The 24,411-nt window shown below is 45.4% G+C and overlaps 1 protein-coding gene across 1 annotated transcript in view; it reads right to left on the minus strand.

The window, feature by feature from the left end:
- Window positions 1-24,411, minus strand: part of ITGBL1 (integrin subunit beta like 1) — a 407,377-nt gene that overhangs the window by 242,487 nt on the left and 140,479 nt on the right. The window contains exon 3 of the mRNA XM_088456594.1: window positions 24,015-24,161. Coding sequence (XP_088312720.1) covers window positions 24,015-24,161 — 147 coding nt within the window. The remainder of the gene's footprint in view (window positions 1-24,014; window positions 24,162-24,411) is intronic.

Below are 24,411 nucleotides of genomic sequence, written 5' to 3' on the forward strand. Positions count from 1 at the left end.
CTGCGGAGATGGTTGTCCTTCTGGAAGGTTTTCCTCTCTCCACAGAGGAATGCTGTAGCTCTGACAGAGTGATCATCGGGTTCTTCGTCATCTTCCTGACTAGGACCCTTCTCCCATGATCGCTCAGTTTAGACGGCCGGCCAACTCTAGGAAGAGTCCTGGTGGTTCCGAACTTCTTCCATTTATGGCTGATTGAGGCCACTGTGCTCATTGGGACCTTCAAAGCAGCAGATATTTTTCTGTACCCTTCCCCAGATTTGTGCCTCAAGACAATCCTGTCTCAGAGGTCTACAGACAATTCCTTGGACTTCATGCTTGGTTTGTGCTCTGACATGCACTGTCAAGTGTGGGACCTTATATAGACAGGTGTATGCCTTTCAAAATCATGTCCAAACAACTGAATTTACCACAGGTGGACTCCAATTAAGCTGTAGGAACATCTCAAGGATGATTAGTGGAAACAGGTGCACCTGAGCTCAATTTTGAGCTTCATGTCAAAGGCTGTGAATACTTATGTACATGTGATTTCTTGGTGTTCTTTTTTTACTAAATTTGCAAAAATCTCAAATAACTTTTTACACATTGTCATTATGGTGTATTGTGTGTAGAATTTTGAGAACAAAATGAATTTATTCCATTTTGGAATAAGGCTGTAGCATAACAAAAAGTGGAAAAAGTGAGGCGCTGTGAACAGTTTCCGGATGCACTGTATATATATATATATATATGGCACATAGAGGCGGCACTCAGAGACTCCCGCTCTGCACGCCGGGGACCACGCGTCTAGAGGATTGGTAAGCTATTTAAAGCCATTGTTTGCGTGTATGTTTGTCATTCTGTACTGTACATCCTGAGGAAGGGACAGGAGGTCCCGAAACGTTGATGGATTAAATTTTTCACTTCTGCATACTTCATTTGCAAGTCTCTGAGTGCCGCCTCTATGTGCCATATAGATCGGGGGCATTGTTCCCTGTAAGGAAGGCACCTTGAGCAGGTATATCTATATCCCCAAATGGGAGTGCCGGATCAGCTGTGGTTCTTTATATATATATATATAATATATATCTATATAATATATATATATATATTATATATATATATATTATATATATATATATATATATTATATATATATATATATATATATATATATTGATATTGTTTCGTTTGGGTTTTTTGTAACATCCTAATAAAAGAGCAAATAGTAAATAATGACAGGCGCTGTTTTAAACCTGCTAAGATCAGGCAGATAGTCTAGTTGTAAGAATGGGCATGTACCAAAGTGCATAGTGCCCCCTTAAGAGAAAGACCATCTTCATTACACTTGTACTGTCAGATACATACTGCTGACGGTTGCTGTACGTTACATCAAACAAATATAAAAGGTTGGTTTGCAATGTACTTTACAAATATGAGTGAGATAAATAGTAGATAATGCTTTAAAGCACATTTCCACTTTCAGCAATGTGTCTTCAAAAGCTCAAACACCCAACCTTTTATGCATTTATATTAGAAGCTCTTCCCCTGGGACACCCTTCCTCTGCACCAGTGGGGGCCCAGATAGTAAAATGGACCCTCATAGCTGGCCCTGCAATTATACATAGTGCTTTTTTTTCCTGATGGTTCTCAGTAGAGATGTGTGCCGACCCTCGTATTTTGGTTTTGGATCTGGATCTCCCCTGGTTTTGGATCTGAATCTGGTTTTGGATTTTTTTACTTGGTGTTTTGTTTTTCGTTTTTGGTTTTGGATCTGGATTTTTTCTTAAAATATCATAAAAACAGCTAAAATCACATAAAATAGGCCTGTTTTTTGTTCCTATAGTATTATTAATCTCAATAACATTTATTTCCAGTCATTTCCAATCAATTTTGACCACCTCACAATATTATTTTTTTAATCTAGTTAAGGTTAAAAGGTTGCATCCAACTAGTTGGCTGACTAAGCCAAGTGACACAGTGGGCGGCACTAACATGTGGCAGTTCAGCTTCCAATTTCCAACATGGATACAGTGTGTTATACAGTGTGGGTTGGATACACCAATAGTGCACTTACTGTGACAGCAGTGTCAGCAGAGCGGGGTTGCTGACGTTGTCCTCAGTACATGGAATGGCAGTGCTCAGTGAAGGGTACCGGTGATGTTGGCAGTGCCAGTGATGTCTTTAGTGCAGGTTTGCTGACTGTGTCAGCAGAGCGGCGGTTGCTGATGGTGTCCTCAGGACATGGAATGTCAGTACTGCGGTGCTGGCAGTGTCCTCAGTGAAGGATACCGGCGATGTCGGCAATGGCAGTGGTGTCTTTAGTGCAGGTTTGCTAACTGTGTCGGCAGTGCAAGGGTGTTCTCTATGCAGGGTGCTGGCAGTGGTGGCAGAGCGGGGGTGCCAGCATTGTCCTCAGTGCAGGTTTGTTGACTGTGTCAGCAGTGCAGGGGTGTTCTCAATGCAGGGTGCCAGCGGTGTCGGCAGAGCGGGGGTGCCCGCAGTGTCCTCAGTGCATGTGTGCTGACAGTGTCGGAAATGCAGGGGTGCTGGAGGTGTCCTCAGTATGGGAGTGCCGGCAGTGTTGGCAGTGTGGGAGTCACTGACGGTGTCCTCAGCAAGTGGGGCAGCAGTGCAGGGGTGCCAGCAGCGGTGATGTCGGCAGCGGGGGATGCTGCCAGTGGGGGTGCCGGTGGTGTCGGCAGCGGGGGGTGCCGGCGGTTGCAGGCAGCGGGGGATGGCGGGCGCCATTTTCTTTTGCTTCCTGTGTGCATATTAAATGTGCTTAACGCTGATTGGCTGAGAGCCGTGACAGACGGCTCTCTCAGCCAATCAGTGTTAAGCCCGCTCAAGACAAAACCTCGGGTGAGGGATCCGGGGCAGGCAGGGAGATCCGAGTTTGGCTCGGATCGCCCCGGATCCTCGAAATTCGAGTGGGTTCGGTTCTCTGAGAACCGAACCCGCTCATCCCTAGCTCTCAGTGATTTAAAGTATGTATATTAAAAACACTTTATATAGAAAATATAATAATTATAATAGTACTGAGGTCCAAATGTAGGTTAAAGATATACATTAAAGTTTCTTTGTCTCTTTGAACACAAGATTTCTTTCACCTGATGTGGTTTCACTATTAGACGTTTAGGAGTTCCAAGATTTGATTATATCTAATCAGCAAGTTCTTATCATTTATAATATCGAGTTGCAATAAATAATAAACAATAATTAAACTACAGTATTACCAAAAACAAAACTCAGAATAATAACACTACTCAACGACAATTTTGCATCCGACATGATATATATCAATCTCCATGTAATTTTTTGCATATAATCCAAATATACCATCAGATATTTGATATGACGCAAAGTTTGAGATATTTTGAAAAATTCTAAATCAGAAATGTAAGTATTTAATCACACTAGGTGCTCGGCAAGACTCCCTTTTCCCTGGACTATGGGGTACACATCCTGCCCAGACTCCTCATCCTCTATGTCATCAGAATCCCCCTCCTCATCTACCTCATCTTCCTCGATGTACTGGTCCTGGGGCAGAACCCTTCTCTTAGTGCGGATGCCATGTTGCTTTCTGGCTCATGTCCCAGCTCCCGGCCGGTGTGCAGAGACACTCTTAGCTAATTAGTGGTTCCCACCATTGACTTCAATGGTGAGAACTGTTAAGGTAACTTAAGGTTACTTTTGCGGTTCTCACCATTGAGGTCAATGGAGGGAACCGCTCATTGGCTGAGAGGCGGAAGGCTCGCCTCTCTTAGCCAATGAGCACCCAGCACCGGGATTTCTATAGTGAAATCCCGCCGCTGAGCGGTCATTCGGGTAGTACCATCCTTAGAGGACGGTACTAATGTCTGCTGCTTCGTGTTTTTTTTGTTTTTTGTTCTGCCGTGCCCGTGGATGCCTACATGGAAAGAAAAGGATGTGATCCATGCATAGGAAGAGGTGAGTATGGAATTTTTTTTTACAGGTACAAGTGGATTATCTACTTGGAGAAGTGGATGTGAATAGCTACAGGGATACTAGGTGAGAATGTGAGATAGTGAGTGTGAATGTGTGTGGGTTGCATGTATGTTTTAATACAATTATACTTTCACAGTGTGTGTGTTTATTTTAATATTTATTTTGCAGTGGAACTACATGTACCAGCGGGCCCGTAAAGCCCCGCATGCTGGTACTTGTGGTTCTCCAAGTACCAGCATGCGGGGGAGGCTTGCTGGGATTAGTAGTTATACTGCAAAAAACAATATTTGTAACTCTTTCAAATGTACCACACTATACACAAATCAACCTGGCACCCACCACTCCCAGGGTGCTGGGTATACCCCCGGGCCATCAGCCTAGGCCTGGAGTGCCCTGGAGAGGGGGGACTCCTTTATTGGGGGGTTCTCAACTCACCAGGGATCCTCGGCCTGAGTTGTCTAGCAGTCAGGGGTAATGCTATGGCCGGGGGACCCGGTAAATGACTTCTCCTGGCTGTGGCATTACAACCCCACTAGAAAAAGTTCTGTGCTGGTTATGGATAATGCAGGTGACTCTACGCTTTTTGTCCCCTGTACTTCCAAAATCAGGACCGGCTCAGAGCTGGGTGCTGGTTGTGCTACATACAGGGGACCCCTACGTTGTTTGTCCTCTGCATTTAGCACAACCAGGACTGGCTTTGAAAAGCCCTGGCTGGTTGTGCTTTTGGGGGGGGGGGGGGGCGCGGGGGGCACACCGTTTTTTATTTATTTTTATTTCTACACTTATTTCAATTTTTTTAACACAGATGCATGAGGGACCTCACTGATCCATCCCTGCATCTGTGTCTTATTGATTTTATTTTACAAAAATGCTTGTAGCATGGGTCGCACTGATCTGTGTGTGTATCTGTGACAGATGCTTGCATCACGGATCTTGTTGATCCGATCAAGCATCTGTCTACTATCATGCACGATCTAATGATATGCAAATCATTAGATCGTATATGATATATCTTGTATCACATCGTGCAGCTTTTGCTGCACATCGTGTCCTGGAGGGGATGCAGTTTTGATACCTACAGCCGGCATCTCGGCTGACAAAATCCAGATGCAAGAATGCTACTACCCGGCCAGAAGACCGGCACCGGTATAGCGACAGTAGTGTAGATGCAGAGTCCGGAATCCCGACAGCTGGTATGCCGATCGTAAGTATAGCGTGGCTGGTTAAGTCTTAGCCACGGTGGGTGGGGGGGTTAGGTTCAGGCATCACAGGGGGGTTAGGGTTAGGCTAGGGGAGGGGGAGGTTAGGGTTAGATACCCCACCGTGGTGGGTTAGGGTTAGGCACCACTGGGGAGAGGGGTTAGGGTTGGGCTGTAAGGGGGCACTAAGGGAGGAGGGTTAGGTTTAGGCGCCGAGAGGGGGGGGGCGGGTACAGTTTACCTGGGCGCGGGCTTCCAGAGGGGCCCGGCGGGGGCCCGGGTCTGGCGCCGCCCCCCCCTCACTTCCTCCCTCCCTCCCTCCCTCTCTCTGCAGCAGCCCAGCACACAGCATGTGCTGGGCTGCAGTGGTAGATTGCTTGCGGCTGCTAAGCAGCTGCCACAGCAATCTCCTATGCCTGAAGGGGGGAGCGATCACACTGATCGCGCCCCCCACTGGCTTTGCGCCGGGCTGAGGGGCTCACAGCGCCCCCTCCCGACGCGCGGCGCTGCAAAACTCTACTTTTTTTTCAAGGGGGCATGGCCACGCCTGCTGCAATTAGGCCATGCCCCCTCTTTACCGGGGCCCCGCGTGGCTCTCTACGCCCCTGGGCACCAAAGGGAGAGGTATAGGTTTAGGCACCAACGGGGAGGATTAGGATGCAGGAACAGAGGGTTAGGGGGACAAGGCGGGAGGGATACCATACTTACCCGGATCCTGAGCATCGGGATACCGCTGTCGGTATATTGACAGCAGGCATCCCGACTGCTGGGATTTTATACCGATTGCGTCCTGGAGTGCCGAGGAACTGCCGGGGAGAATTGCTCACGATATTGCATCATTGAGCACATTGTTCTGTGTGTAGGGGGATTTAAGTGTATGAAACATTAATGTATGACAAAAGGGAGCCAAGCATTGACAATTTTAGTGAAGCATGTCAATGAAAAAATGGATGTCAGAACGCCCAATGGGGCCACCTAATGTTCAACCTAATATTTGCCTGCGAGAACCTACATCATCAGATCTCTCTGCCCTCTCTGGCCCTGTGTTCCCTGTGGTCATGCGCATAGGTGAATTCAGATCACACATGCGCACTGGGCAGGGACAGCAGTGGTGGGTATCACTGTTACTTCGGTAGCAGTGTTAGAGATTGCGGGGATAGCTGATTTTTGGATCAGTTGTCCCCGTACCGAAGCAATGCTGGATTAATCTAGTAGAGTAGTTATGCATCCACCGCCTCAACTTATACTTATTGGGGGTCAGTGCTTTAAGAATAAAATGTAATAACAACAATAATACAATAACAACAATAATTATAGTAGTAATAATAATAATAATAATAATAATAATAATGCTCTCTTCATTGGGTGTGCTTTAGAGAATCTAGAGAATGAACCAATCAGCAGATCTCCACTTAAGACACTGATTATTTCTTATTTAGCATACAGTAGGCAGTGGAAGTAGATTAATTTAAATCAATTATTAACTACTTCACAGTTACAAAGATTTATAACTATTCCACAGCTCATTCTTTTAGAATCTCTACATCTGTTTCTCAACCTCCAAGAATATTTATTGATTTGAGCTGTCCAAGCGTGAGGGGGATCAGTATGGCTTCCCGACAGCGGAAGCCCGGCAGGGGTGAAGATCTCGAAGCTAGAAAGGTAAGTATAAACTAACCTATTTTTACCCCCTAACCCTCCTTTAGGGGTGCCTAACCTTAACCTCCCCCCCAAGTGCCTAACCCTAACTCCCCTCTAAGTGCCTAAACCTAACCACCCCTTCCCCGCAGCCAAACCCAAAGTCTCCCGGGGGTGCCTAACCCTAACCTCCCCCTGGGGTTGCCTAACCCTAACCCCCCCTTTCCCTAGCCTAACCCTAACCTCCCGGGAGCCCCTAACCTAACCCTCCCCCCCCGCGCAGCTGTTCTTGCCCAGCTTACCTTCGATCGGTAAGCCGGGTGTCGGGCTCCCGGCGTAGGTCTAATGACAAGCATTTGTACCTTGCCGGGATTAGACAGTCAGGTAACCAGCATTTGGGATTTAGACTTCCGGCGTGGGGCTAGAAAAAATGTTGTATGAATTTTTTTTTTTTTAAAAAGGCATGCACACATTTCTGAAGTTATGTCTACTTTTATGTGCACAGAAGACTTTGGCACCCTCTCTCTTAAAAGCAAAACACTAAGCACTAATGGCCCCATACATCTGCGCCGGATTGCCGCAATGTCCAATTCTACCAACGTTGGGGCTGGGGGATTGCGAGTATTCAACATGTTAAAAAATCTTGATTCCCCGATCCCAGCCTGAAAATGGTTAGAATTGGCGAATTGGGGAATTTTAACATGTAGAATATCCCAAAACGCCGACAGATCACCTGTTATTGATGTCCGCGGACCGGCGAGTGTGGTCGCATTAGAGTACAATATGTGCTGTTATCCAGGTGTGTAAAGCTTCCCTCCTAACACAGACATGGTGCAGCTGATTCTGAGTTGGCAGCAAAGGAAAAAAAGAGCAAGTAACTTTGTACCTGGGTAAAACCATGTTGCACTGCAAGTGGGACAGATCTAAAATGTGTAGAGAGATTGTCCAAACTCTAATCTAAATTATGTTAGAAGTGGAGAGTGCTACTTCACAGCCCCCAATATGGCTCCTCCAGGGACGATGCTACATTCCCTTACCAAGATAGCCATCATCTTGCTTACTGTGTATGAGTAACATGGTGGGAGACGGACACCCAACTTCAGTTCTGGAGACCAATAACCTTTTACCTGCATTGACCACTGTCTCAGGTATGCAGTAGCGCTGCAGCTGTTGGAGCAGTCACCGGCTGGTGATCTGCCTAAATCCTGCTTCATTACACACTCTGCTTCATGCTCCTCCTCTACCAGTGTAACAGTGAGTACGGCTGTACTAACACTTGCATAATAAACCACACTGCCTGGTTAAGCTACACTGGACTGGTTCTTGGGGCATCTTGCAATCCGCTGCTGTATACTTTTAACTCTGTTAAAAACACCACCTGTACACACACTTCCAACAAATTACAGTGCACAAATACAGTTACATGCAAAAGCAGTCAGAATTGATCCTGCATTCAAATAAATAAATAAATAAATGTATCTGCACCCCTTGTATTGCAACATGGTTTGTTACAGATACAAAGTTTTTTATTTTGCTACAACCTCAGAATCAGCCCGGTGTCCTACTGTGATTTAAAGATGCAGGCTCCAGACTTACAAATTACTTAATTAGAACTCTTTTGAAGTGTAGTTCCTAATGTATGTTGCCAGGTGCCTCAATGCTCCTGGGAGGAGGAGGGTGGCAAACCTCACAGTTAGGGTAATGTCACTGAATTTGAAGTTCTCAAACTAAGGCCCTGATTCAGAGCCGGACGCTCTGACAGAGCGCTCGCTCTGAATCAGGGCCGTCCCTCTGAATTTAAGAGCGGCCTCCTGGCCGCTCGCATAGCTGTGGGCGACCACCCACAGCTATAGCGAGCGGCCAAAATGATGGTCGCGATGGTCAAGACCATCGCATCCATTGGGCTTGCGATGAGACCCTGCGGTAGGGTCTCGTTGCCGCAAGCCCCGGAGTGCTTTTGGCTCTATCAGAGCCAAAAGCACTCCCACTGACATCACTAGTGATGACAGTGGGGCCGGCCCCAGACGGTAGGGGTTCCCATGGGAACGCTTCCGTCTGGGCAGCCACGCCCCTGGCACGCTCACCAAAAGGGGCGTGCTGTCAATCACCATTGACAGCTTGCCCCCTTTGGTGCGAGACCCATAGCGACGGCTTGGCCGTCGTTATTTGGGTCTCGCGCATGATGGAGCCGGCTCCATCGTGCGCATGCGCACTTGGCCAACATCGACATGCTTGCAAGCGCTCAGCGCTCACGAGCGGGTCTGAATCAGGCCCTAAGTGCCAACTGATTTATGCTCTCTCCCTATGCTGTAGATCCTAGCATGGTCCACTTGTTGATGACACAGATGACAAATGTCTGGCTCTCAGTACTTGACTCTCTGTAAGTGACCCCGCTGACATGCACATCTGACTCAGCAAGGTTGCAATATTGGTGATAGGCTTTTGGTGGTGGTATTTGGTAGTTCTTTTCTTGTTTTCAGCAAACACTGACCAGTTAGGAAAACCAGGGGGGCTGTTTAGACACATATCAAAGGCCTGCATGATTCTCCAGTGATCGTCCTCTCTGTATAGATATTTAGCTGTAGTTTTAGTAGAACGTGGAACAACGGAAATGAGAAAGGATAATTATGCAGACAAGTTAAACAATTGTTGTGTCCCTCTGTTCCAGGCTTGGACTCCCTCTGTTCCTCTGTTCCAAGCCTGGTCTCACTCTGTTCCTCTTTTCTAGGTCTGGACTCCCTCTGTTCCTAGCCTGAACTCCACCTATTTCGGGCCTGTTCTCTTTATGCTACTCTGTTCTAGCTCTGGTCTCCCTCTGCTCCAGGCCTGGACTTTCTCTGTTCCTCTGGCAGGAGTGTAACTCCTCCTGTTCCTCTGGCAGCTTTTACAAGAACTTTGGCAGCTTACTCTCTGGCAATGAAAGACTATGGGACTAGCATCAGTTCACTCTGCTAGTTTCTGTAAGGTTGTCCACTCTCTCTGTTAAGTGTGCAGTTTTCTATTTTAAGTATACCACATAGAAAACTGGTAAGGGCCACATATGTTTAATTCATATGTGGCCCTTCTCCTACAGTCTCTCTATGTTGTGAACATGTGCTGTCCCTTAAGTGCTTTCTCCCACTGTACTCACCCTCTTGAGGAGATGTATCAAGCCTTATAAAGAGGACAGATAACAGATTAGTTATCCATAGCACCAATCAGCTTCTGTATATCATTTTATAAATTGTAATTCATAAATGATAGCTAGAAGCTGATTGGTTGCTATGGCCACCTTCTCTGCTTGTCCTCTTTAGAAATTTGAATACATTTGAATACACCTAAGAGCTCACACCCATAAGGGCGTAGGTGGCAGATTACATCTATCCTTCTGTACTGGGGCAGGTTTACAAAAAGTTGTTTTATGCTATTTATGTATTCATTTGTATTGTAAATTGTTTTATATATATTTACCTCTATTGATATACCAAGAGTAAAATATTCAGGTATAAGAATCATGGGCTGCCATAGGGCTTTTATTGTATGAATAATATCTGAAACATAAACAAATGGTGATTTGACGAGTAACTAGAAGGTTGTGTTTGACCAACAGCTAATATTACAATAAATCACCCCAAGTGGTGGAAATTTCTTCAATTTAATTAATATTCAAAGTTGCAGCGCACCAAAGATACCCCCTCATTTCCATTTCTAATTATAGGTCCTCTACTAGCAGAGGTCCACCTAATTGGTGCAGCTAAACCGGTGGAAGCGCAATATAAGGTGTAAGCGCAATATTAATTTTCTAATATATTTATATATATATATATATATATGTATACAATATATATATATATATATATATCTATATATATATATATATACACACACATTTGCAAATAATAGACTATTATCAAAGTTTACATGGTGTTCACATACAAAGATTACATACAAAGTTCAGATACCATTTGGAAAGATATATAAACAGAATGAATCTAGTGGGGCCAAATATTGATAAACATGTGACAGTATGCTGGGGAAGCCTGAAGAAGATCCTGCATCCCTAAAAAGATAATTTGCGAGGGAACAGATTAAAAACAATGAAATAGATGAAGCAAAAATATACAATGCATCAGGAAAGTATTCACAGCGCTTCACTTTTTCCACATTTTGTTATGTTACAGCCTTATTCCAAATTGGAATAAATTATTTTTTGTCCTCAAAATTCTACACACAATACCCCATAATGACAATGTGTAAAGGTTTTTTTGAGATTTTTGCAACTTTAATAAAAAAAAAAACCTAAAAATCACATGTACATAAGTATTCACAGCCTTTGCTCAATACTTTGTTGATGCACCTTTGGCAGCAATCACAGCCTCAAGTCTTCTTGAATATGATGCCACAAAGCTTGGCACACCTATCTTTGGGCAGTTTCGCCCATTCCTCTTTGCAGCACCGCACCTCTCAAGCTCCATCAGGTTGGATGGGAAGCATCGGTGCACAGCCATTTTCAGATCTCTCCAGAGATGTTCAATCGGATTCAAGTCTGAGCCACTCAAGGACATTCACAGAGTTGTCCTGAAGCCACTCCTTTGATATCTTGGTTGTGTGATTAGGGTCGTTGTCCTGCTGAAAGATGAACTGTCGCCCCAGTCTGAGGTCAAGAGCGATCTGGAGAAGGTTATCATCCAGGATGTCTCTGTACATTGCTGCATTCATCTTTCCCTCTCTCCTGACTAGTCTCCCAGTTCCTGCCGCTGAAAAACATCCCCACAGCATGATGCTGCCACCACCATGCTTCACTGTAGGGATGGTATTGGCCTGGTGATGAGAGGTGCCTGGTTTCCTCCAAACATAATGCCTGGCATTGATGCCAAAAAGGTTCAATCTTTGTCTCATCAGACCAGAAAATTTTGTTTCTCATGGTCTGAGAGTCCTTCAGGTGCATTTTGCCAAACTCCAGGTGGGCTGCCATGTGCTTTTTATTAAGGAGTGGCATCCGTCTGGCCAGTCTACCATACAGGCCTGATTGGTGGATTGCTGCGGAGATGGTTGTCCTTCTGGAAGGTTTTCCTCTCTCCACAGAGGAATGCTGTAGCTCTGACAGAGTGATCATCGGGTTCTTCGTCATCTTCCTGACTAGGACCCTTCTCCCATGATCGCTCAGTTTAGACGGCCGGCCAACTCTAGGAAGAGTCCTGGTGGTTCCGAACTTCTTCCATTTATGGCTGATTGAGGCCACTGTGCTCATTGGGACCTTCAAAGCAGCAGATATTTTTCTGTACCCTTCCCCAGATTTGTGCCTCAAGACAATCCTGTCTCAGAGGTCTACAGACAATTCCTTGGACTTCATGCTTGGTTTGTGCTCTGACATGCACTGTCAAGTGTGGGACCTTATATAGACAGGTGTATGCCTTTCAAAATCATGTCCAAACAACTGAATTTACCACAGGTGGACTCCAATTAAGCTGTAGGAACATCTCAAGGATGATTAGTGGAAACAGGTGCACCTGAGCTCAATTTTGAGCTTCATGTCAAAGGCTGTGAATACTTATGTACATGTGATTTCTTGGTGTTCTTTTTTTACTAAATTTGCAAAAATCTCAAATAACTTTTTACACATTGTCATTATGGTGTATTGTGTGTAGAATTTTGAGAACAAAATGAATTTATTCCATTTTGGAATAAGGCTGTAGCATAACAAAAAGTGGAAAAAGTGAGGCGCTGTGAACAGTTTCCGGATGCACTGTATATATATATATATATATGGCACATAGAGGCGGCACTCAGAGACTCCCGCTCTGCACGCCGGGGACCACGCGTCTAGAGGATTGGTAAGCTATTTAAAGCCATTGTTTGCGTGTATGTTTGTCATTCTGTACTGTACATCCTGAGGAAGGGACAGGAGGTCCCGAAACGTTGATGGATTAAATTTTTCACTTCTGCATACTTCATTTGCAAGTCTCTGAGTGCCGCCTCTATGTGCCATATAGATCGGGGGCATTGTTCCCTGTAAGGAAGGCACCTTGAGCAGGTATATCTATATCCCCAAATGGGAGTGCCGGATCAGCTGTGGTTCTTATATATATATATATAATATATATCTATATAATATATATATATATATTATATATATATATATTATATATATATATATATTATATATATATATATATATATATATATTGATATTGTTTCGTTTGGGTTTTTTGTAACATCCTAATAAAAGAGCAAATAGTAAATAATGACAGGCGCTGTTTTAAACCTGCTAAGATCAGGCAGATAGTCTAGTTGTAAGAATGGGCATGTACCAAAGTGCATAGTGCCCCCTTAAGAGAAAGACCATCTTCATTACACTTGTACTGTCAGATACATACTGCTGACGGTTGCTGTACGTTACATCAAACAAATATAAAAGGTTGGTTTGCAATGTACTTTACAAATATGAGTGAGATAAATAGTAGATAATGCTTTAAAGCACATTTCCACTTTCAGCAATGTGTCTTCAAAAGCTCAAACACCCAACCTTTTATGCATTTATATTAGAAGCTCTTCCCCTGGGACACCCTTCCTCTGCACCAGTGGGGGCCCAGATAGTAAAATGGACCCTCATAGCTGGCCCTGCAATTATACATAGTGCTTTTTTTTCCTGATGGTTCTCAGTAGAGATGTGTGCCGACCCTCGTATTTTGGTTTTGGATCTGGATCTCCCCTGGTTTTGGATCTGAATCTGGTTTTGGATTTTTTTACTTGGTGTTTTGTTTTTCGTTTTTGGTTTTGGATCTGGATTTTTTCTTAAAATATCATAAAAACAGCTAAAATCACATAAAATAGGCCTGTTTTTTGTTCCTATAGTATTATTAATCTCAATAACATTTATTTCCAGTCATTTCCAATCAATTTTGACCACCTCACAATATTATTTTTTTAATCTAGTTAAGGTTAAAAGGTTGCATCCAACTAGTTGGCTGACTAAGCCAAGTGACACAGTGGGCGGCACTAACATGTGGCAGTTCAGCTTCCAATTTCCAACATGGATACAGTGTGTTATACAGTGTGGGTTGGATACACCAATAGTGCACTTACTGTGACAGCAGTGTCAGCAGAGCGGGGTTGCTGACGTTGTCCTCAGTACATGGAATGGCAGTGCTCAGTGAAGGGTACCGGTGATGTTGGCAGTGCCAGTGATGTCTTTAGTGCAGGTTTGCTGACTGTGTCAGCAGAGCGGCGGTTGCTGATGGTGTCCTCAGGACATGGAATGTCAGTACTGCGGTGCTGGCAGTGTCCTCAGTGAAGGATACCGGCGATGTCGGCAATGGCAGTGGTGTCTTTAGTGCAGGTTTGCTAACTGTGTCGGCAGTGCAAGGGTGTTCTCTATGCAGGGTGCTGGCAGTGGTGGCAGAGCGGGGGTGCCAGCATTGTCCTCAGTGCAGGTTTGTTGACTGTGTCAGCAGTGCAGGGGTGTTCTCAATGCAGGGTGCCAGCGGTGTCGGCAGAGCGGGGGTGCCCGCAGTGTCCTCAGTGCATGTGTGCTGACAGTGTCGGAAATGCAGGGGTGCTGGAGGTGTCCTCAGTATGGGAGTGCCGGCAGTGTTGGCAGTGTGGGAGTCACTGACGGTGTCCTCAGCAAGTGGGGCAGCAGTGCAGGGGTGCCAGCAGCGGTGATGTCGGCAGCGGGGGATGCTGCCAGTGGGGGTGCCGGTGGTGTCGGCAGCGGGGGGTGCCGGCGGTTGCAGGCAGCGGGGGATGGCGGGCGCCATTTTCTTTTGCTTCCTGTGTGCATATTAAATGTGCTTAACGCTGATTGGCTGAGAGCCGTGACAGACGGCTCTCTCAGCCAATCAGTGTTAAGCCCGCTCAAGACAAAACCTCGGGTGAGGGATCCGGGGCAGGCAGGGAGATCCGAGTTTGGCTCGGATCGCCCCGGATCCTCGAAATTCGAGTGGGTTCGGTTCTCTGAGAACCGAACCCGCTCATCCCTAGCTCTCAGTGATTTAAAGTATGTATATTAAAAACACTTTATATAGAAAATATAATAATTATAATAGTACTGAGGTCCAAATGTAGGTTAAAGATATACATTAAAGTTTCTTTGTCTCTTTGAACACAAGATTTCTTTCACCTGATGTGGTTTCACTATTAGACGTTTAGGAGTTCCAAGATTTGATTATATCTAATCAGCAAGTTCTTATCATTTATAATATCGAGTTGCAATAAATAATAAACAATAATTAAACTACAGTATTACCAAAAACAAAACTCAGAATAATAACACTACTCAACGACAATTTTGCATCCGACATGATATATATCAATCTCCATGTAATTTTTTGCATATAATCCAAATATACCATCAGATATTTGATATGATGCAAAGTTTGAGATATTTTGAAAAATTCTAAATCAGAAATGTAAGTATTTAATCACACTAGGTGCTCGGCAAGACTCCCTTTTCCCTGGACTATGGGGTACACATCCTGCCCAGACTCCTCATCCTCTATGTCATCAGAATCCCCCTCCTCATCTACCTCATCTTCCTCGATGTACTGGTCCTGGGGCAGAACCCTTCTCTTAGTGCGGATGCCATGTTGCTTTCTGGCTCATGTCCCAGCTCCCGGCCGGTGTGCAGAGACACTCTTAGCTAATTAGTGGTTCCCACCATTGACTTCAATGGTGAGAACTGTTAAGGTAACTTAAGGTTACTTTTGCGGTTCTCACCATTGAGGTCAATGGAGGGAACCGCTCATTGGCTGAGAGGCGGAAGGCTCGCCTCTCTTAGCCAATGAGCACCCAGCACCGGGATTTCTATAGTGAAATCCCGCCGCTGAGCGGTCATTCGGGTAGTACCATCCTTAGAGGACGGTACTAATGTCTGCTGCTTCGTGTTTTTTTTGTTTTTTGTTCTGCCGTGCCCGTGGATGCCTACATGGAAAGAAAAGGATGTGATCCATGCATAGGAAGAGGTGAGTATGGAATTTTTTTTTACAGGTACAAGTGGATTATCTACTTGGAGAAGTGGATGTGAATAGCTACAGGGATACTAGGTGAGAATGTGAGATAGTGAGTGTGAATGTGTGTGGGTTGCATGTATGTTTTAATACAATTATACTTTCACAGTGTGTGTGTTTATTTTAATATTTATTTTGCAGTGGAACTACATGTACCAGCGGGCCCGTAAAGCCCCGCATGCTGGTACTTGTGGTTCTCCAAGTACCAGCATGCGGGGGAGGCTTGCTGGGATTAGTAGTTATACTGCAAAAAACAATATTTGTAACTCTTTCAAATGTACCACACTATACACAAATCAACCTGGCACCCACCACTCCCAGGGTGCTGGGTATACCCCCGGGCCATCAGCCTAGGCCTGGAGTGCCCTGGAGAGGGGGGACTCCTTTATTGGGGGGTTCTCAACTCACCAGGGATCCTCGGCCTGAGTTGTCTAGCAGTCAGGGGTAATGCTATGGCCGGGGGACCCGGTAAATGACTTCTCCTGGCTGTGGCATTACAACCCCACTAGAAAAAGTTCTGTGCTGGTTATGGATAATGCAGGTGACTCTACGCTTTTTGTCCCCTGTACTTCCAAAATCAGGACCGGCTCAGAGCTGGGTGCTGGTTGTGCTACATACAGGGGACCCCTACGTTGTTTGTCCTCTGCATTTAGCACAACCAGGACTGGCTTTGAAAAGCCCTGGCTGGTTGTGCTTTTGGGGGGGGGGGGGCGCGGGGGGCACACCGTTTTTTATTTATTTTTATTTCTACACTTATTTCAATTTTTTTAACACAGATGCATGAGGGACCTCACTGATCCATCCCTGCATCTGTGTCTTATTGATTTTATTTTACAAAAATGCTTGTAGCATGGGTCGCACTGATCTGTGTGTGTATCTGTGACAGATGCTTGCATCACGGATCTTGTTGATCCGATCAAGCATCTGTCTACTATCATGCACGATCTAATGATATGCAAATCATTAGATCGTATATGATATATCTTGTATCACATCGTGCAGCTTTTGCTGCACATCGTGTCCTGGAGGGGATGCAGTTTTGATACCTACAGCCGGCATCTCGGCTGACAAAATCCAGATGCAAGAATGCTACTACCCGGCCAGAAGACCGGCACCGGTATAGCGACAGTAGTGTAGATGCAGAGTCCGGAATCCCGACAGCTGGTATGCCGATCGTAAGTATAGCGTGGCTGGTTAAGTCTTAGCCACGGTGGGTGGGGGGGTTAGGTTCAGGCATCACAGGGGGGTTAGGGTTAGGCTAGGGGAGGGGGAGGTTAGGGTTAGATACCCCACCGTGGTGGGTTAGGGTTAGGCACCACTGGGGAGAGGGGTTAGGGTTGGGCTGTAAGGGGGCACTAAGGGAGGAGGGTTAGGTTTAGGCGCCGAGAGGGGGGGGGCGGGTACAGTTTACCTGGGCGCGGGCTTCCAGAGGGGCCCGGCGGGGGCCCGGGTCTGGCGCCGCCCCCCCCTCACTTCCTCCCTCCCTCCCTCCCTCTCTCTGCAGCAGCCCAGCACACAGCATGTGCTGGGCTGCAGTGGTAGATTGCTTGCGGCTGCTAAGCAGCTGCCACAGCAATCTCCTATGCCTGAAGGGGGGAGCGATCACACTGATCGCGCCCCCCACTGGCTTTGCGCCGGGCTGAGGGGCTCACAGCGCCCCCTCCCGACGCGCGGCGCTGCAAAACTCTACTTTTTTTTCAAGGGGGCATGGCCACGCCTGCTGCAATTAGGCCATGCCCCCTCTTTACCGGGGCCCCGCGTGGCTCTCTACGCCCCTGGGCACCAAAGGGAGAGGTATAGGTTTAGGCACCAACGGGGAGGATTAGGATGCAGGAACAGAGGGTTAGGGGGACAAGGCGGGAGGGATACCATACTTACCCGGATCCTGAGCATCGGGATACCGCTGTCGGTATATTGACAGCAGGCATCCCGACTGCTGGGATTTTATACCGATTGCGTCCTGGAGTGCCGAGGAACTGCCGGGGAGAATTGCTCACGATATTGCATCATTGAGCACATTGTTCTGTGTGTAGGGGGATTTAAGTGTATGAAACATTAATGTATGACAAAAGGGAGCCAAGCATTGACAATTTTAGTGAAGCATGTCAATGAAAAAATGGATGTCAGAACGCCCAATGGGGCCACCTAATGTTCAACCTAATATTTGCCTGCGAGAACCTACATCATCAGATCTCTCTGCCCTCTCTGGCCCTGTGTTCCCTGTGGTCATGCGCATAGGTGAATTCAGATCACACATGCGCACTGGGCAGGGACAGCAGTGGTGGGTATCACTGTTACTTCGGTAGCAGTGTTAGAGATTGCGGGGATAGCTGATTTTTGGATCAGTTGTCCCCGTACCGAAGCAATGCTGGATTAATCTAGTAGAGTAGTTATGCATCCACCGCCTCAACTTATACTTATTGGGGGTCAGTGCTTTAAGAATAAAATGTAATAACAACAATAATACAATAACAACAATAATTATAGTAGTAATAATAATAATAATAATAATAATAATGCTCTCTTCATTGGGTGTGCTTTAGAGAATCTAGAGAATGAACCAATCAGCAGATCTCCACTTAAGACACTGATTATTTCTTATTTAGCATACAGTAGGCAGTGGAAGTAGATTAATTTAAATCAATTATTAACTACTTCACAGTTACAAAGATTTATAACTATTCCACAGCTCATTCTTTTAGAATCTCTACATCTGTTTCTCAACCTCCAAGAATATTTATTGATTTGAGCTGTCCAAGCGTGAGGGGGATCAGTATGGCTTCCCGACAGCGGAAGCCCGGCAGGGGTGAAGATCTCGAAGCTAGAAAGGTAAGTATAAACTAACCTATTTTTACCCCCTAACCCTCCTTTAGGGGTGCCTAACCTTAACCTCCCCCCCAAGTGCCTAACCCTAACTCCCCTCTAAGTGCCTAAACCTAACCACCCCTTCCCCGCAGCCAAACCCAAAGTCTCCCGGGGGTGCCTAACCCTAACCTCCCCCTGGGGTTGCCTAACCCTAACCCCCCCTTTCCCTAGCCTAACCCTAACCTCCCGGGAGCCCCTAACCTAACCCTCCCCCCCCGCGCAGCTGTTCTTGCCCAGCTTACCTTCGATCGGTAAGCCGGGTGTCGGGCTCCCGGCGTAGGTCTAATGACAAGCATTTGTACCTTGCCGGGATTAGACAGTCAGGTAACCAGCATTTGGGATTTAGACTTCCGGCGTGGGGCTAGAAAAAATGTTGTATGAATTTTTTTTTTTTTAAAAAGGCATGCACACATTTCTGAAGTTATGTCTACTTTTATGTGCACAGAAGACTTTGGCACCCTCTCTCTTAAAAGCAAAACACTAAGCACTAATGGCCCCATACATCTGCGCCGGATTGCCGCAATGTCCAATTCTACCAACGTTGGGGCTGGGGGATTGCGAGTATTCAACATGTTAAAAAATCTTGATTCCCCGATCCCAGCCTGAAAATGGTTAGAATTGGCGAATTGGGGAATTTTAACATGTAGAATATCCCAAAACGCCGACAGATCACCTGTTATTGATGTCCGCGGACCGGCGAGTGTGGTCGCATTAGAGTACAATATGTGCTGTTATCCAGGTGTGTAAAGCTTCCCTCCTAACACAGACATGGTGCAGCTGATTCTGAGTTGGCAGCAAAGGAAAAAAAGAGCAAGTAACTTTGTACCTGGGTAAAACCATGTTGCACTGCAAGTGGGACAGATCTAAAATGTGTAGAGAGATTGTCCAAACTCTAATCTAAATTATGTTAGAAGTGGAGAGTGCTACTTCACAGCCCCCAATATGGCTCCTCCAGGGACGATGCTACATTCCCTTACCAAGATAGCCATCATCTTGCTTACTGTGTATGAGTAACATGGTGGGAGACGGACACCCAACTTCAGTTCTGGAGACCAATAACCTTTTACCTGCATTGACCACTGTCTCAGGTATGCAGTAGCGCTGCAGCTGTTGGAGCAGTCACCGGCTGGTGATCTGCCTAAATCCTGCTTCATTACACACTCTGCTTCATGCTCCTCCTCTACCAGTGTAACAGTGAGTACGGCTGTACTAACACTTGCATAATAAACCACACTGCCTGGTTAAGCTACACTGGACTGGTTCTTGGGGCATCTTGCAATCCGCTGCTGTATACTTTTAACTCTGTTAAAAACACCACCTGTACACACACTTCCAACAAATTACAGTGCACAAATACAGTTACATGCAAAAGCAGTCAGAATTGATCCTGCATTCAAATAAATAAATAAATAAATGTATCTGCACCCCTTGTATTGCAACATGGTTTGTTACAGATACAAAGTTTTTTATTTTGCTACAACCTCAGAATCAGCCCGGTGTCCTACTGTGATTTAAAGATGCAGGCTCCAGACTTACAAATTACTTAATTAGAACTCTTTTGAAGTGTAGTTCCTAATGTATGTTGCCAGGTGCCTCAATGCTCCTGGGAGGAGGAGGGTGGCAAACCTCACAGTTAGGGTAATGTCACTGAATTTGAAGTTCTCAAACTAAGGCCCTGATTCAGAGCCGGACGCTCTGACAGAGCGCTCGCTCTGAATCAGGGCCGTCCCTCTGAATTTAAGAGCGGCCTCCTGGCCGCTCGCATAGCTGTGGGCGACCACCCACAGCTATAGCGAGCGGCCAAAATGATGGTCGCGATGGTCAAGACCATCGCATCCATTGGGCTTGCGATGAGACCCTGCGGTAGGGTCTCGTTGCCGCAAGCCCCGGAGTGCTTTTGGCTCTATCAGAGCCAAAAGCACTCCCACTGACATCACTAGTGATGACAGTGGGGCCGGCCCCAGACGGTAGGGGTTCCCATGGGAACGCTTCCGTCTGGGCAGCCACGCCCCTGGCATGCTCACCAAAAGGGGCGTGCTGTCAATCACCATTGACAGCTTGCCCCCTTTGGTGCGAGACCCATAGCGACGGCTTGGCCGTCGTTATTTGGGTCTCGCGCATGATGGAGCCGGCTCCATCGTGCGCATGCGCACTTGGCCAACATCGACATGCTTGCAAGCGCTCAGCGCTCACGAGCGGGTCTGAATCAGGCCCTAAGTGCCAACTGATTTATGCTCTCTCCCTATGCTGTAGATCCTAGCATGGTCCACTTGTTGATGACACAGATGACAAATGTCTGGCTCTCAGTACTTGACTCTCTGTAAGTGACCCCGCTGACATGCACATCTGACTCAGCAAGGTTGCAATATTGGTGATAGGCTTTTGGTGGTGGTATTTGGTAGTTCTTTTCTTGTTTTCAGCAAACACTGACCAGTTAGGAAAACCAGGGGGGCTGTTTAGACACATATCAAAGGCCTGCATGATTCTCCAGTGATCGTCCTCTCTGTATAGATATTTAGCTGTAGTTTTAGTAGAACGTGGAACAACGGAAATGAGAAAGGATAATTATGCAGACAAGTTAAACAATTGTTGTGTCCCTCTGTTCCAGGCTTGGACTCCCTCTGTTCCTCTGTTCCAAGCCTGGTCTCACTCTGTTCCTCTTTTCTAGGTCTGGACTCCCTCTGTTCCTAGCCTGAACTCCACCTATTTCGGGCCTGTTCTCTTTATGCTACTCTGTTCTAGCTCTGGTCTCCCTCTGCTCCAGGCCTGGACTTTCTCTGTTCCTCTGGCAGGAGTGTAACTCCTCCTGTTCCTCTGGCAGCTTTTACAAGAACTTTGGCAGCTTACTCTCTGGCAATGAAAGACTATGGGACTAGCATCAGTTCACTCTGCTAGTTTCTGTAAGGTTGTCCACTCTCTCTGTTAAGTGTGCAGTTTTCTATTTTAAGTATACCACATAGAAAACTGGTAAGGGCCACATATGTTTAATTCATATGTGGCCCTTCTCCTACAGTCTCTCTATGTTGTGAACATGTGCTGTCCCTTAAGTGCTTTCTCCCACTGTACTCACCCTCTTGAGGAGATGTATCAAGCCTTATAAAGAGGACAGATAACAGATTAGTTATCCATAGCACCAATCAGCTTCTGTATATCATTTTATAAATTGTAATTCATAAATGATAGCTAGAAGCTGATTGGTTGCTATGGCCACCTTCTCTGCTTGTCCTCTTTAGAAATTTGAATACATTTGCTCCTCATGTGGTATGCTTTTCCTCTGGCAAGCTTAATAGCAGTGGCTGAACCTTAACAATCTATTGTGGCTCTCCCTAGAACAGCACTGGTCCCAGAATGGCTGTGTTTTATACTTTTCCTGTCACACTTACACACTTCCCCAACTTCTCATTCTTTGGTGTCAAAATCCTCTTGTTTGGAGGTCTCTGGTGTCCTTTGTTTTGCCATCATTCCTCAGGCATGCTTCAAAGTTTGGGGCACTAGTTGGTCCCTCTTCCCTATCACTTGGCTCCTAAGACCTCTCCCTCATGCAAATTGTTAACACAAGATAAATTATATTGGGTATAAGGAATGTGCCTACAATGATTTTCTGAATGTGCCTCAACACCAAAATGTTGAAGAACAGTGGCTTAACAGGATCCGGTTACACTGTTGACAGGTTTTGAATGTCAACATGGACTTTAGGTCGACAACCAGTATGTTGACATTTAAAAATGTTCACATGTTCATAATGTTGACATTTAACTTGTCAAAACCAGAATGTCGACATACAGTTTTTTTGCTGGTTTAGTGTTAGGCTAAAGTTAGAAAAAACGATGTTGACGTTCTGATATCGTTATGTTAAATGTCGACATTATAAACATGTCGATATTCAAAACCTGTCGACATTCTGGTGGCTACATTCTAAATGTTTGCATTCTGAATGTCTATTTATAATACCACACACGACTTAACGATTATAATTATTTGTGTAATAACTCTGCAAAATAAAGAGTCATCCACAGTTAATTTAGTTGATGGAAATAAATAAAATTATATGATATGTGACAATAAAGATAAAATCACATCTTTTGTTGTTACTGAAACTGAATGTGGTTTATTTGATTTAATTATGAAAATTATAAATGAGTGGTGCTCTCAGTTTGAATAATTACTGCATAATTATTGTTTTATTCAAAAATATTGTTTTATATTTCAGAATTCGGTAATCTACATATACTGTAGATTTCTAAATTTTATGATGTTTAAGCTGAATGTTAAATTGTGTTTTGTTTGAAATACTGATTCTGCTAGTCTTGCAGTCTGTCCAAGGATGTTATGCAGGGATGCCATCAGGGGGGGACTGCCGGGACTGGAGTTCCGGGCCCGGAAACTCAGAGAGCCCGCCCACTCTGCCATCAAGAGGGGAACTGCCGGGACTGCCATCAGGGGGGCTGCTACCAGTTGCCACCATCCGCTTTGCTTCCCAGCCTGCAAGAGTAAATCGGTGACCCAGCGGCCAGCACGGCGCCCCGCACCGCTGATAGAGAGAGTGGACACTGGACAGAGGAGCCGCGGTTTGTGAGAAGGACTGAGGAGCACCAAGAAGTAGAAGGTGTGGGGCTGGGTGGGACTGGCTGCTTGGGGCTGGGGCTGACTGTCTGGGGCTAGCCTGAGACTTGCTGTCTGGGGCTGGGACTGACTATCTGGGGCTGGGACTTGCTGTGGGGCTGACTGCCTGGGGCTCACTGTGGGACTGGATTGGAGACAAGTGTCGGACAGCAGGGCCGGGCTGGAGAGACAGATGGGGGCCAGAGATGTCAATATTTAAAAGTAAGCCAATTATTGACCCAATTGTCAAGGGCATACACAGTATAATTATTAATACCCCTTTTAAAATACTAATACCACATATAATTGCAGCTGTATTAAAATAGGGGAGGGGGGCTTCCTATTTTGTCAGTCCAGGGCCCCATTATTTCTGATGGCAGCCCTGATGGTATGCATTATATTATCACAAAAAAGGTGTCAATTAAAATAATTCAGGACACATATCAAATATCATTTTTTAATACTGTATTTGGAGAAAAGGTTCCTGCTGCATCTTTTGAATGAAAAAAAAAATAAAATTATGCACAGCTGGAGTTTGTCAGTTCCAGAGAACGCTCACCACGGTTACTTTTCTTATTAAATTACTGTATCTGACTTCCCTTTTAGAATAATATGCACTGAAATAACCTATATAGTAGCTTGGCATTTTTTGAAAAGTACATTGTGCACTAGACTTGGAAAAACCTTTTAATGATAATAACACATAAAAGTTTGCAGTGACCTAGAAGTTACATTGAGAATAACTTTTGTGTTCATGTATAAAAGGGATGCAAACCTGCATTTGAACAAATGACTCCTTGAGAATTCTTGCACATCTCGTTACTTTGCTTTCGTGTCATGTCACAACTAGATGGGTACTGACAAGCGTCTCCAGACCAGCCAGATTCACACTGGCACTTTCCACAGTCACACGTCCCATGTCCTGAAAGAAATAAACAAACGTTTATTGTAATCACAACTTTTAGGTTTTGAGAACATTTTATTCATGCAGAGAATTAAAATACACTTATCTCTGCATGAATAAAAATGACCACAAAAATGACCACAGTCCATGAATTTCAAGCATATACAACTCATTAGTTTCCACTAGACATTCCTAATAGAGAGTAAATTAATGAACAAATGTAAATTAAAAATATTCTTGTCATTTGCCTTTATATGTACATTTTTAA

The sequence above is a fragment of the Taudactylus pleione genome, unplaced genomic scaffold, assembly GCF_031769625.1.
Source record: "Taudactylus pleione unplaced genomic scaffold, aTauple2 ptg000041l, whole genome shotgun sequence".
Taxonomy (NCBI): Eukaryota; Metazoa; Chordata; class Amphibia; order Anura; family Myobatrachidae; genus Taudactylus; species Taudactylus pleione.